This window comes from Microchirus variegatus, assembly GCF_963457635.1.
Source record: "Microchirus variegatus genome assembly, chromosome: 12".
Classification (NCBI taxonomy): domain Eukaryota; kingdom Metazoa; phylum Chordata; class Actinopteri; order Pleuronectiformes; family Soleidae; genus Microchirus; species Microchirus variegatus.
This window is the reverse complement of record NC_139813.1, coordinates 16,364,190-16,379,576: the sequence shown is the minus strand read 5'-3', so window position 1 is coordinate 16,379,576 and position 15,387 is coordinate 16,364,190. Positions and strand designations below refer to the sequence as shown.

The window sequence follows — 15,387 nt, the reverse complement described above, 5'->3', positions numbered from 1 at the left end:
AAATAAATATCAAACAAACACTTAAATAATAATGTACATCAACAGAGGCACGTGGAACAAGGATATACAAATGGTTTATAAATAAAATATAAAGTTAAATAATCACATCTGACAACTATGTAAAAAGAGTGAAAAAGCTTTGGTAAAAATGGGGAGAAAAATTCTAAATAAACTACAGCAATCCATACTTTTACTTTTTTTTTTTGCTATTGGGGGCCCTCTAGTGGTCACGGGGCATAGTTCGCTTATGCATTGGGCCAGCTCTGCAGCACATTAATAAATGTTCATTTCCCCAGTGAGTATTACCCACATATCCTGAATAAACACAACATCATTTTTATAACCACTTTATTAATATTATAACTCCATGCCCCAGTTTTAAAATTATTCAAAACATAGGTCATGAACTTTGACCACTGATGATGGCAAACATGGAAGAAAAAAAAAAGACACAAAAGCCTCTGCAGCTGTGTTAAAAAACAAAAACACATGATAATAAAAATAAATATGTATGCCCACATAGAAGTGATTACCACTTTGCTTAAGCTTCAACTTAAGCTGTCGTCTTCCTCACAAGTAAACAGTGCCATCTAGAGAGACTGAATGAAACACCTTTTTCTCCACGTCCCAATGTTATCATCACACACACACACAAACACACACACTGTTGTCCACACAGAGGACACAGAATAAAAGGCAGAAAGAACAACCTTTCACCCAAACGGCGTCACATTTAATAAATATCTTCTGCTGCATCCAAGTTCCCCGTTCCGCCCGCCGCCGAACGATTTCTTTTTGGTCCGTCTGAGCGTACAGGATACAGGTTACATTCTGATTGTCCACAATCACATTTGTCAAAAAAATAAAAAATAAAAGCTCCTGAGCATTATTCCACATGTACACACAAAACAGAAAAAAACTGTAATATGACACTAAATGAAGCGATTGAGTCACCTGAACGTACAGTAAGTTGGTCGTTTGGCCCCGATGTAAACATAGACTGGTTGTATAATTCTAGTCATGTAAGGACACACACACACACACACACAGATCACTGGTACCAGTCGGACAATACCAAATAAGTGACTATAAGGAAAAATAAATACATGTCTAACACTGCATGTTACAGTCTGGGTTCACACACTGTCATCAGTCTGTCACGTTCACTCCTCGATCGGCTTTTTCGCAAAAACACGACGTCACCGGTCAGTGTCTCTCTCCGTTGAGGTCAGTCGTCTGTTTGGTCAGCACGTCGTTCTCGCCGCTCACTCGGGTCAGTGCTGGTAGTGTGGTACGGTGATGTGAGCTTGGTGGTAGCTGCCGTGGTGAGCCGGGTAGAGGAGGTCGGGCGTTTGAGGGGCCAGGCCAGTGCACAGAGGCTCGTGGCTGCTCAGCACGGACGACAGATACTTGGCCTCCTCCGTCAGCTGCTTCACCTCCTTCCTCAGAGCAGCGTTCTCCTTCTCCAGGTTCTCGCTCTCCTGGAAGAACACACGCAGGGGGGACAATGAAGGGTTAGAGGCTGCACAATTCCTGTTTTCATCCTGACACACTTTCATTCAAGAGTTATTTTCTTGCATATAGGTGTTGATAGTATAATTGCACACTGGCCACAACATTGGGCCCCCCATATACTGCCACCCACCCACTGAGATCAGGTTAGGCCCTGGACACATTGGCCACAGCTTACCGAGGCCAGAAATGCAAAAAAGATGCCACCATGTACACGAAAAAAACCAAGTACATCTGCATCCAAGTTCAAAATTATTATTATTTCATGGCTAAAGATGAATATAAACACTGAATAAAAAAATCCTTGGCATAATTCATGCATGAAAGTGCTAATTAATACAAATATGCCAGATTATATAGCCTAATTCTCATCCGTTATCCTCAGACGGGACAGGCTGAGGGAATAAAGTAAAAATACAAGAAAAGAAAACTAAAAGAAAACAATCTATATTTGAAGGTGGTATGTTTTCACTTTATTTCCCTTTATAATTGCAATATCTTGTGTAGTTTGACATTTTATCTCAAACGTGTGGCCCCTCAATCAATTTAATGCAGCCCTATATGTTCCATATAAAAACAGACGCTTTTATTTTGAAATTCTATGGAATATCGTACCGAAAACCTTATTATGGACAGTTGTGATATACCTTTAAACGCATTTTGCCAATTCTAGACTTTTTTTCCCCTCGCTTCATTGATTTTTAAAGTCTGAGACAAACTGTTTTATAGAAATATTCAAGGTCCCCCAGAGAATATACGCTCCATCTTTTGGTGATCCTCTGACTATAGAGAGCTGAAATGAGGCCCTATGTCTACAACTGAGGATTATAACCACCAGTCAACACTACCAGGTTTATTTATTGTCATTGTCACTGCTGGTATCATGTGTGGTGAGTTGTTGATGTCGCCGTAGACTCTCAGTCTCGTTTCCATATTAATGACAGCTTTATGTTTCCATTCAGTGGTGTGGATGTAGACGGATGATCTGCAGTGACACCTTTCTACTTGTGTGCTTACAAGCGTGTTACTAAATTAATCGTCAACTATTTTGATAATCGATGGATCGGTTTGAAGCTTTTTTTTCGTGATTAAAACAAGATTTCTGATCGTTTTAGCTTCTTACGTGTGAATATTTTCTTTGTTTCTTTGCTCCACATCACAAAGAAATAGGGCTGGACGATATGGCCTCAAATCACTATCACGATATATTGAGCAGCTCACCTCGATAACGGTAAATGAACGATAAGTTCGAAGTTGCGAAATGACGTCATCGCCGAATTTGCATAATTGACCATTTGCCTGATATAAGTGTCCGAGTGTCTTAAAGAGACATGAACATACAGGTAGCCTGCCTACCTACACACACAGCCAAAAACAACTTTTATTTTGCTTTCTTTCTTTTTTTTGAATTATCGAATGTATCGATAATGGCAAATTGGCGTTGATTATCAATATATCGCCCAGCCCTATAAAGAAATCATAAAAATAGAATCATTTTGGTTTGTGGACAATAGAGACATTGGAGAACATCGTCATTTCAACAATAATATGCTGTAGGTTCATTAGGAGCTAGTGCAGTGCATTAAAAATCTAATAAGTTGTACGCTGACAGAGCACTTGTGCTGCAAAAGTGCAAAACAACTTCTAAATGCATGCGTTATTTGATGTGATCCGCCTGCGACTGACAGCAGTTCTTGAATCAGGCATAAAAGGTGGAGTAAAATGTCAATAGTTTTTCTTGTGTGGGAGCAGCAGGGGAGAAATATTCCACCTGGGTAAAGTTAAAGGTCACTGCAGCGTGGCCATAGCGATTATAATACCTATCTGTGGGTCCTTACTGTCACATAACCTTTGGGCAAACCCCTGTTCTTGCGTCACTTAGCCAAATACAGCCCACTGCTGTCAACTCTTTTACAAGAAGTGACTGCCTCTTTCTCCCCTCCTGCCCACGGCACAAAATATTGAGCTCATTTACACGGAAGAAAAATAAAATACTACTGAAGAAACAGGAAATAGGCCAGCGTGTCATAAAGAGGGGAAACTTTCCTGTTTGTGTAGCGAGACGATGAAAGCCAAACCACAGAATACTCTGCGGTCCCCCGCGGTGTTTGTCTGTGACAAGATTCAGAGCGATTGATAACATACAGCGTACTTCACAGGAAGGATTCTCAGATATTCAAATCATTTACACTGGATGTAAAGAAAAAAAAAACTGTCAGTGTGTCTGCGCTGACGGTCAACATCTTCATCTGATAGCGTTCACAGAAACATCTGCTTTGAGCGTCATCACGGTGACGGAGAAGCACAAATCAAGATTCTCTTGAATTCAGATGGTCAGCGTGTGGAAACACGGGCATATAAAAGAGTAACATAAGTAACTACATGCTTAGAAATAAGGGTTCCAAAAGGGTCATTCTACAAGGACTGAGGTTCTACCTGGAACCATTTGCTTCTGAAAAACCCTTTTCCCGAAGAAAGGGTTTTTCAAGGGTCCTTGGTAACATAATCCCTTTAAAACCAATTCCTGAATAAAGGGTTTTAAAAGGGTTCACCTATGAGGACAAGCCGAAGAACCTTATATGGTTCTACTTTGCACTTTTATTTCTTAGAGTGTACTAACTACTATCACGACAAATTAGACCCACAAATGAGTAATGGCAGTGATGGATTGTGCCGGGCAAAAACACCAAACGCGCTCCTTTCATAGCACTGTACTCTCTGGCGGTGGATTGATGCTGTGACTGCCCACACGTGCTAATTTATTCCTGAAGCTCCTGCAAACACACAAGAGCAGAGCGTCCAAGTGTGCGGCCCTGACAGAAGCCATGACACATCGCCACATGGTCAGGTAGTTTTTTTTTGGTAAAGACAAACTCATTCGTGGAGGCTTAAGAGTGCAGAATGAGAACTGAGAGACTTTGAGGACGTTTGTTTACATCCACGATGCCGATCGGCTGCATCATAACATCCAAAAATATACTACTCCAATCTTAGAAATAAGGCTTCAGAAAGGGTTCTTCTACAAGGGCTAAGGTTCTCCCTGGAATCATTTGCTTCTGAAAAACCCTTTCCTGAAAAAAGGGTTTCTCAAGGGTTCTTGGTAACACTAATGATTCCAGTAAGAACCATTTTGATCCAGAGAACCCTTTAAAACCCATTTCCTGAATAAAGGGTTTAAAAGGGTTCTTGGTGGAACCACATTCTACCTGGAGACAAAAAGGGTTCTCCTATGAGGACAAGCCTAAGAACATTATATGGTTCTACTTGGCACTTTTATTTCTGTGAGTGTAATACTAAATACTGTGCTGCACTTTATGTGGAAAATGTAGTAATCTGTGTTATATTGCAGAGTAAATGGTTTCCTCACCAAGTGTAGACTGTCAGCTTTCTGAGTTTGCCTCATCCTGCTCTTCTGAGCTGCAATCCTGTTCTTCTCCCGCCGCATCACCTTCTTTGCATCATCTGACGAGCTCTGACAAAAAAAAAAAAACAACACACAAATGTGGTGGACGGTTTTAACTTCACAAATCAGAATTTTGCTATCCAAATTCCGACTTGGCGCTCATGACACTCGGTGGTGGGCTCAAACGTGCGAATGGAAGCGTCACCCTGCGTGTCGTGACAGTTTGACAGACTGAGGGGTGAGGCTCGACGTTCACGCCTAACGCGAAGGGCTCGGTCAGGGGAGTGTCTGAGTCATCGTGTAGGTACAACACACACCCTGTTTCGTGTCCGGAACCCTTCGTCTGCTTGGTATCGGAATAACTAATCGATGTCAAACTGCTGAATCAGTTGTGCATCAAAGAGTTAATGTTCTGTTGAAACCGTCTGTTGAAACATTTTGCATGAACAAAAAACACTATTTGAGGGTTTTATTTCCAGGACAATGAGTAACTGTGTGCTGGAAAGTGACACATGTGACAGCACACACACACACACACACACTTTACACAAGCACCGAGGACGATGGGGAGTGTCTCATTTGCACAGAAATCCTACAGCGCATACTTGACAAGAGTTCCCATCACCATCATTCACAGTTAATGTGCAGCGAACAAAAGAGAGTCCTCCTACTGGGACAAAGTGATGAATTCTGCACCTCACACTTTTGAGAGGCGAGTCATGCCTGCAGCCCCATGTGTGCATGTGTGCAACAGCCTGAGAAACTGTGACACACACACACACACACACACAGCAAAAGGACAGAGGTAGCGTGTGTCTCACAGGATCACAGCCTTCTTAATAAAACATCACATACTGTAACACAGGTGCACCATCATGGAGAAAGTCAATGGAAACTGCACACTTACCGGCCTGCTACCAGGTGAAGGGGACTTGTAAGATGTGTCATTGCTGTCAGAGCCCTGAGCCATCGCTGACTGCAGCGACTGAAACCGCGTGTCTTTATCCACTTCTGCTTTGTGTTTTTTTTGGCAATGTGTGTGTGTGTGGCGTATACAAGTGTGTGTGTGTGAAAGACGAAGAGAGAGAGAGAGCGTGTGTGTGAGTGAGTGTGTGTGAGAGAGAGAGTCGTGTAGCAGAACAAGTTGCTCAGAAGAAGTTTACCACTCTGTGAGAAATGAGACTCCTTCCTCTTTTTCTGTCCCTTTCTGTCACTCCTCCCTCCTTCTCTCTCTCTCTCTCTCTCTCTCTCTCACTCTCTCTCTCTGACACATATACACTGTGAGACTAAATGTCTACCTAATTATCTGTATCTGATGTGGCTTCTGGTAAGAATTTGGGGTAAGTTGCATTAGACTGGAAGTCACATGTTTGCTGGAAAGTTAAAACACACACAAAGCTAATCGTGTAAAGTCCAGAAAAACAACACAGCGGGAGCTTGAAGAAACAATATGAACACACTATGGGCGGACATTACCCGTCTCTGATATTTCTCTGAAATGAGATATTAACTTTTACTCACATATGTGCGAGTAGCCATATGTGTTTCTGTGGTTTTGTGAGGACATTTGGGCACTGTGGTGTTAATGGTGTAGTTTCAGGATTACACTGGTATTAGGAAATGAGAGGGCAAACTTACTGAAAAGAATCCATGTGAATTTATTCGAGCAGTTATGAGAAAGTGTCCATATCTTATTAACATAATAACGTTTTTCTTCTGACAGTTAGTCTGTATACTCTTAGAAATAAGGGTTCCTTCTACGAGGGCTGAGGTTCTACCTGGAACCATTTGCTTCTGAAAAACCCTTTTCACGAAGAAAGCGTTTTTCAAGGTAGATCCTTTATAAAAAAGGTTCTACCTGGAGCCAAAAATGGTTCTCCTATGAGGACAAGCCGAAGAACCTTATATGGTTCTACATAGCACTTTTATTTCTAAGTGTGTACATAAACTCATTATTTATATTATATTATATAACTTGTTTTCACGATTTCTTTATCTATCACATCATTTGTGTGCGTAAAAACAAGACAGGAATTTGGATCTATATTTTAAACAGAGATTGAAATAAAAGGTAAATAAAATAAAAAGTGAAGTACAAAGTGTACTTAAGGCTTTACAGAAGAATACAAATATATAAACTTGAAAGTGTAAAGCAAATTATGCATAGCTGCACCAAATAAAGTAATTTAATTCCTTTTTTTTCTGCGATTATCTTTCCTTTGACTCCCAGAAATAAGGGTTCTAAAAGGGTTCTTCTACAAGGGCTGAGGTTCTACCTGGAACCATTTGCTTCTGAAAAACCCTTTCCCCGAAGAAAGGGTTTTAAAGGGTTCTTGGTAACACTAATGGTTCCAGTAAGAACCATTTTGATCCAGAGAACCCTTTAAAACCCTGTTACTGAATAAAGGGTTTTAAAAGGGTTCTTGGTGGAAACTTCCAAAAGGGTTCCAGGTGGAATCTTTCTAAAAAGGTTCTACCTGGAGCCAAAAAGGGTTCTACTATGAGGACAAGCCGACGAATCTTATATGGTTATACTTAGCACTTTTGTCTAATGGCTCCAGGTTCTACCTGGAACTATTTGCTTCTGAAAAACCCTTTTCCCAAAGAAAGAGTTTTTCAAGGGTTCTTGGTAACACTAACGGTTCCAGTAAGAACCATTTTGATCCAGAGAACCCTTTAAAACCCCTTTCATGAAGAAAGGGTTTTAAAAGGGTTCTTGGTGGAACCCTCCAAAAAAGGGGGTTCTCCTATGAGGACAAGCCTAAGAACCTTATATGGTTCTACTTAGCACTTTTATTTCTAAGAGTGTAGGGTCGTGCTCCGACAGGGTTAAGGTGGTTCACAGTGTGTGTGGTACAGGCCATGAGGGGTGGGGGGGGGGCAGTCCCTCTTCCTCTTTTTCAGCAGCCACATGCTGATGTCATGTTTCGGCTGAATCCTCAAGAGACAAGCGTGATGATTCCTGAACTTGAACATGGATGACTGGGTGGTGAACATTTGCTCGTGCTCTGTGGTGATTTCCAGAGCTGCAGCATCATCGCACAGCAGCTGCAGTGTAAGGTGAAGCAGCAACATGGACGGACACACAGTGACGGGGCTGCCCAGACACACACCTGTACAATTCCCTCATTGACTAAAGTCTAAATGAGTCTTGAATTGTGGGGAATCTTAAAAGAAAATGTACAGTATGTTCCCTGAACGTGTTGCCGGGAAGAATTGTACTTGTTTTGTGCGTTTGACTGACGCATAAACATCTAAAGCTGCCGTGCCCTTTCCGTGTTGTGTATTACTTTCTTGTTTGCCCTGTCATGAGGTAGCATTTGGTTGTGAAAGGACTCGATTTTCTTGTGATGAAAAAGAAAAAAAACATAATCAGGACCAAAACAGCTTTGCTTGGCAGAACAGTCCTCCCACACAAAAACATGTTCTACCATCACAGCGATTTTTAAAGAGCTCCAGCAAGGGCAGACATTTCTAATAGTTGGCATTTAACGCCGTCCAAAAAAAAACAGTCCGTAAAAAGAAAACACAGAAAAGCTGATTAGTCAAATTAGGCTTTAACTAGGATGCAAACAACAACAAAAAAGAAAATAAGATTATGATGGTGGCATTCAGTTTATCTCTAAACCTCAAGTGATATTTTAATCCTTATTAAAGCACAACGTTTCTAGGAATGTTGCAGTTATTTCAGTCATGAGAAATGTCGGCGACCTTTCCCAACAGATTAACGTTTAAAGTTATCATTGAGAGTTTAAGCAGCCAACGTGAGATTATTGAAAAGTGCGTTTTTTTTGTGACACACTCTCACTTCTCCTTCAGGACCGTATTTACTTAGGAAAAAACACCTAAAGGGACATTTATTCAGACAAAAAATACAATCTTCTTAAGATGACGCATTGGAAATTACTGTGGGAAGTTTATAATAATCACAAAAGTAGTGAGGGAAAAGAGGAATTGTGAAGATGCTGAAGTGATCGAAAGGAAACCCTTTTTTTAAGCAAGTGACGATTCTTTTTGTAATCCATTAATCGTTTGGTCCATAAAATGTCAGAAAACGTTGATCAGTGTTTGTTAAACCTGGAAATGATTATGTTGTCGAACATCGTTTTTGTCCACAAAGCAAAATGATTGAGTTTTAATGATTTCTTTGTTATGTGGAGCAAAGAAACAAGGAAAATATTCACCTTTAAGAAGCTAAAACAAGCAGAAATCTTGTTTGAACAATGAAAAAAGCTTAATATTCAATTTATCGATTAATAATCAACTAAATCAACTTTCAAAAGCAGATTTCCTGATCTTTACCTGAAATAAAGGTCATTGTATTGTCAGTGGTTGACAGTAAATGTCATGCAATAGAGAGCGTGTGAGTGTTTAACCTCCTTGAGAATGTTGGTGGAAATTTTCCACCCGTACAAAGTTTCATACTAGACTCAGAAATTCACCTCCGTTTTTTTGTTTTGTTTTTTACGGGAAATTATAATTATTATTAATATTATAACAATGGTCTTTAATATGTTTTCAGACTTTTTGAGCCCACGGTTTAATTATTTGCATCGATGTTAATACGAGCATACGGACAGCTGCTCATCTACTGCTGAGAAAACTAAAGCTGTCACACCTACATCACGGCGGAGAAATAAGTCATAAAATACTGCGTATTACTGTCTGAATCCAATGGGTCAAGTGTATAAAGGTCACACAGTGAACATGGGTGTACATTGTTCGTTTCCACGGCAGCCATTTTGACAGTGTCACAGTGTGTGAATCATCACATTAAGGATGGTTGAGTTCCATTTTGGTTCCTCAGTTTCATTGTCACACTGTTCCTGGCTCACATGGATTGAATGGATTGGGACAGTGAGACAACCTTAACTCAACTAATTACTTAAATAGTTACTTTCATAATCATATTTATTAAATTACTGATTTCACCAACCCAATTATACAAATTGGGTATGAATATATCCCTCTGTGGTTCATTTGTGCAATTGTACCTTAAAATCTAACCTAAATGTGAATTTAACAACTGCAAACTTCTTATAATGGTATCTAAGTGTTTGGTTTTGGACGTCCTGAGGGAACAGAGTCATTACTGTGATCAGTAACTGTGCTAAAATGGCTGCTGAACACATGTTGGGAAGGATAATAACAGAGGTGTCTTACACTTTCTTGTGCAGCTCATCTTGGCAGCAGTAACATGTGGAGCACTGATGAGTGGTTGTTGTAGTAGCTGCTGTCCTCCAGGTGGGGGTGCTGTAGAGGCAAACAAAGCGGAGCTTTGTGTAAGTTTTGGTGTGAAGAAGACGGCAAAGTAGCAACAGAAAGAGTGTGATATAAAGACGTGATAATGATGTGTGTGTCTGTGTGTGCTGACAGTTGTGTAGTGATGTGTGTAAAAAGACTGTGTCTCGCTGTATTACTCAGGCTGCTCTCCAGTGTCTATTCACGGGCGCGATCCCACTACTGAGCGGCACGGGGGCTTTGACCTGCTCCGTTTCCGGCCTGGGTCGGTGCACCCCTCCTTAGACGACCTGGTGATCCCGGGCTCCCCCAGGAGAACCATATCGATACCGAACTTAGTGCGGACACCCACTCGACATAGTCCACTGAAGCTCAGAACTCCTGAGCTCAAACGATCCGACAGACTCAGCCTCCCGGTAACTTGGATTACAGGCGCGCGCCACCGCACCCGGCGACAACACCGCTGTTTCACAGAGATTTTAAATCTTACCTGAACTCCTTCCTGGTGTGACGTCATGATAGAGTACCCTACAGCAGTATCTAGTGGCGGGAAACAAAACTGCAGCTCTTTTTTTCTCTCTCCCACACATACACATCAATCAGTTATTCAACACAATCAATTCATCGACATTCTAATGTGAAATTAACATGAAAATTTAAAAAAAATTAAACGTCAAATTAAATATTCGCCTTTGGATTATACAATAGTGATAGTGAGTCACTATTATATGAGTTATAATAATGGCCTAATAGATTATGATAATAATGTAATGTGAATTTACCATGCTTTTGAAGAGATATCTGATGTATTTTGAATCACAAATCTTGATGATGATGACGTCACCACAGTCAGATTTAAAGTCTCTGTGAAACAGTGGTGTTGTCGCCGGGTGCGGTGGCGCGCGCCTGTAATCCAAGTTACCGGGAGGCTGAGTCTGTCGGATCGTTTGAGCTCAGGAGTTCTGAGCTTCAGTGGACTATGTCGAGTGGGTGTCCGCACTAAGTTCGGTATCGATATGGTTCTCCTGGGGGAGCCCGGGATCACCAGGTCGTCTAAGGAGGGGTGCACCGACCCAGGCCGGAAACGGAGCAGGTCAAAGCCCCCGTGCCGCTCAGTAGTGGGATCGCGCCCGTGAATAGACACTGGAGAGCAGCCTGCGTAATACAGCGAGACACAGTATTTTTACACACATCACTACACAACTGTCAACACACATCATTATAACGTCTCTATATCACACTCCTTCATCTCTCATGCTTTACATTATTATTCGACTAAACCCACAAAAAGGAGCAGGTCTGCTGCTCCTGCAGTGCCTCCACCTGGAGGACAACAGTTACTACACCACTGTTTCTCAAACCTTGTCCTGGAGACACAACCTGCTCCAACACACCTGATTCAAATGGATGGTTAATTACCAGGCTTTTGCCAAATACCTCCAACAAGACTTGAGTGCACGTTTGAAAACAGATTTTTCTGCTAGTAACTAATAACTAGTCTCTGAGCAACTGTACAAAGAGAGCTAGCTAAATGTTCTGAATAAGAATGAAAAAGTTGTTTTCAGCACATTAAGATCTAGTGTACTGGATATTGGACATTTTTACTGTACAGTTATAGAGAAATTTCAAATGAAATGTCTCACATATGCACGTTTTATTGGGAAAATTATCAGCTTTGAGAGGCCATTAAAAAAACATTTCTCTAAAGCTACACTGTCAAAAATGTCTCATTAGCAGTATGCTAGTAGTCACAAATGTCCTAAACACAACCTAGTCAATCTTGTGCAGAATGTATGGCAATATTAGTTTTTATGACATTTCAAATGTGATACTTTTCTGAGTAAAAAGTGAGAATATGGGACTTTTCATTTTAAATTTCTCAAAAACTGTACAGTAAAAATGTCTGACTTGCTGTATGCTAGTAGCCATATATGTCCTGAACATTTGACATAAACAACATAATATACTATGTCGTCCAAAATGTTTAGACATTTTTATTTGGTCCAAAATTTGACAAAAACGACATACAACACACTTTATGTCAATATAGTCCTTGTGTTAACACAAACAGTGTGTAACATTTAGGTGAAAATGTGTTACTTTAGCAGAAATTGAGGATTAAATAATTATACTTAGAAGATACTTAAACACATTACTTCTCAAATGCCGTCACTTTGGCGGAATATTCATACAAACAAATACATTTGATTTTCAAGTTGCTATAGATATGCATTTGAATCACACACCTTGCTCAGGTGATGATAACGTCACCACAGTCAGATTTAAAGTCGTTGTGATCAGTGATGCTGTCGCCGGGTGCGGTGGCGCGCGCCTGTAATCCAAGTTACCGGGAGGCTGAGTCTGTCGGATCGTTTGAGCTCAGGAGTTCTGAGCTTCAGTGGACTATGTCGAGTGGGTGTCCGCACTAAGTTCGGTATCGATATGGTTCTCCTGGGGGAGCCCGGGATCACCAGGTTGTCTAAGGAGGGGTGCACCGACCCAGGCCGGAAACGGAGCAGGTCAAAGCCCCCGTGCCGCTCAGTAGTGGGATCGCGCCCGTGAATAGACACTGGAGAGCAGCCTGAGTAATACAGCGAGACACAGTCTTTTTACACACATCACTACACAACTGTCAACACACACAGACACACACATCATTATCACGTCTTTATATCACACCCCTTCATCTCTCATGCTTTACGTTATTATTAAACTAAACCCACACAAAGCTGCAGTTCTGCTGCTCCTATAGCGCCTCCAACTGGAGGACAACAGCTACTACACCACTGTCAATCCTGGTCCTGGAGACAGAACCTGATCCAACACACCTGATTCAAATGGATGGTTAATTACCAGGCTTTTGCCAAATAACTCCAACAAGACTTGAGTGCACGTTTGAAAACAGATTTTTCTGCTAGTAACTAATAACTGGACTCTGAGCAACTGTATAAAGAGAGCTATCTGGCGCTAGGTTGTGTTCAGGACATTTATGGCTACTAGCATACAGCAAGTCAGATATTTTTACTGTACAGTTTCTGAAATTTGAAATGAAAAGTCCCATATTCTCACTTTTTACTCAGAAAAGTATCACATTTGAAATGTCATAAAAACTAATATTGCCATACATTCTGCACAAGACTGACTAGGTTGTGTTTAGGACATTTATGACTACTAGCATACTGCTAATTAGACATTTCTGACTGTGTAGCTTTAGAGAAATGTTTTTTTAATGGCCTCTCAAAGCTGATAATTTTCCCAATAAAACGTGCATATGTGAGACATTTCATTTGAAATTTCTCTAAAACTGTACAGTAAAAATGTCCAATATCCAATACACTAGATCTTAATGTGCTGAACACATCTTTTTCATTCTTATTCAGAACATTTAGCTAGCTCTCTTTGTACAGTTGATCAGAGTCTAGTTATTAGTTACTAGCAGAAAAATCTGTTTTCAAACGTGCACTCAAGTCTTGTTGGAGGTATTTGGCAAAAGCCTGGTAATTAACCATTCATTTGAATCAGGTGTGTTGGAGCAGGTTGTGTCTCCAGGACCAGGTTTGAGAAACAGTGGTGTAGTAACTGTTGTCCTCCAGGTGGAGGCGCTATAGGAGCAGCAGAGTTGCTGCTTTTTGTGGGTTTAGTTGAATAATAATGTAAAGCATGAGAGATGAAGGAGTGTGATATAAAGACGTGATAATGATGTGTGTGTCTGTGTGTGTTGACAGTTGTGTAGTGATGTGTGTAAAAAGACTGTGTCTCGCTGTATTACTCAGGCTGCTCTCCAGTGTCTATTCACGGGCGCGATCCCACTACTGAGCGGCACGGGGGCTTTGACCTGCTCCGTTTCCGGCCTGGGTCGGTGCACCCCTCCTTAGACGACCTGGAGATCCCGGGCTCCCCCAGGAGAACCATATCGATACCGAACTTAGTGCGGACACCCACTCGACATAGTCCACTGAAGCTCAGAACTCCTGAGCTCAAACGATCCGACAGACTCAGCCTCCCGGTAACTTGGATTACAGGCGCGCGCCACCGCACCCGGCGACAACGCCGCTGTTTCACAGAGATTTTAACCTGACTGTGGTGACGTCATCATCACCTGAGCAAGGTGTGTGATTCAAATACATCAGAAATCTCTTCAAAAGCATGGTAAATTTACATTACATTATTATCATAGTCTATTAGGCCACTATTGTAACTCATATAATAGTAAATAAGTATCACTATTGTATAATCCAAGAAGCGAATAATTTCACATTAAAATGTCGATGAATTGATTGTGTTGTGTAATGTTGAATAACTGATTGATGTGTGTGTGGGAGAGAGAAAGAGAGAGCTGCAGTTTTGTTTCCCGCCACTAGATGCTGCCGTAGAGTACTCTATCATGACGTCACACCAGGAAAGAGTTCAGGTAAGATTTAAAGTCTCTGTGAAACAGTGGTGTAGTCGCCGGGTGCGGTGGCGCGCGCCTGTAATCCAAGTTACCGGGAGGCTGAGTCTGTTGGATCGTTTGAGCTCAGGAGTTCTGAGCTTCAGTGGACTATGTCGAGTGGGTGTCCGCACTAAGTTCGGTATCGATATGGTTCTCCTGGGGGAGCCCGGGATCACCAGGTCGTCTAAGGAGGGGTGCACCGACCCAGGCCGGAAACGGAGCAGGTCAAAGCCCCCGTGCCGCTCAGTAGTGGGATCGCGCCCGTGAATAGACACTGGAGAACAGCCTGAGTAATACAGCGAGACACAGTCTTTTTACACACATCACTACACAACTGTCAGCACACACAGACACACACATCATTATCACGTCTTTATATCACTCACATTCATCTCTCATGCTTTACATTATTATTCAACTAAACCTACACAAAGCTGCAGTTCTGCTGCTCCTACAGCGCCTCCACCCGGAGGACAACAGCTACTACACTTAGATACAATACTTATATTTAGAAAATACTAAAACATCTCAAATGGAGTCACTTGGGCAGAATATTTATAAAAACAAATGCATTTGATTTGAAAACAGGTTTTCCTGCTAGTACAGTGAAGTCGCTTTTCATTGAGGGCCCATTTGAATTTTTTTTTTTTTAAATGGAAACTTAACGAGATTATGAGGAAGAAACATAATAGATGTTTTCATTTCATAAGGAAAAGTCAATATTATAATAAAAATTAAAGACCATTAGAAGAATAAGATAACAGTAAAGTTCGTTGTGGATCATTTTAATGTTGTTTGG

The 15,387-nt window shown here is 41.3% G+C and overlaps 1 protein-coding gene across 1 annotated transcript; it reads right to left on the bottom strand.

The window, feature by feature from the left end:
- Positions 1-1,274: 1,274 nt before the first annotated feature.
- batf (basic leucine zipper transcription factor, ATF-like) lies at positions 1,275-5,924 on the bottom strand (the record flags this gene model as incomplete). The annotated part of the gene is made up of 3 exons (XM_083898327.1): positions 5,823-5,924; positions 4,880-4,984; positions 1,275-1,481 (listed from the first exon to the last, which is right to left on the bottom strand). Exons 1-3 carry the CDS (start codon positions 5,883-5,885, stop codon positions 1,275-1,277), a joined length of 375 nt encoding a protein of 124 aa, XP_083754453.1. The 5' UTR covers positions 5,886-5,924.
- Between the last annotated feature and the right edge of the window lie 9,463 nt (positions 5,925-15,387).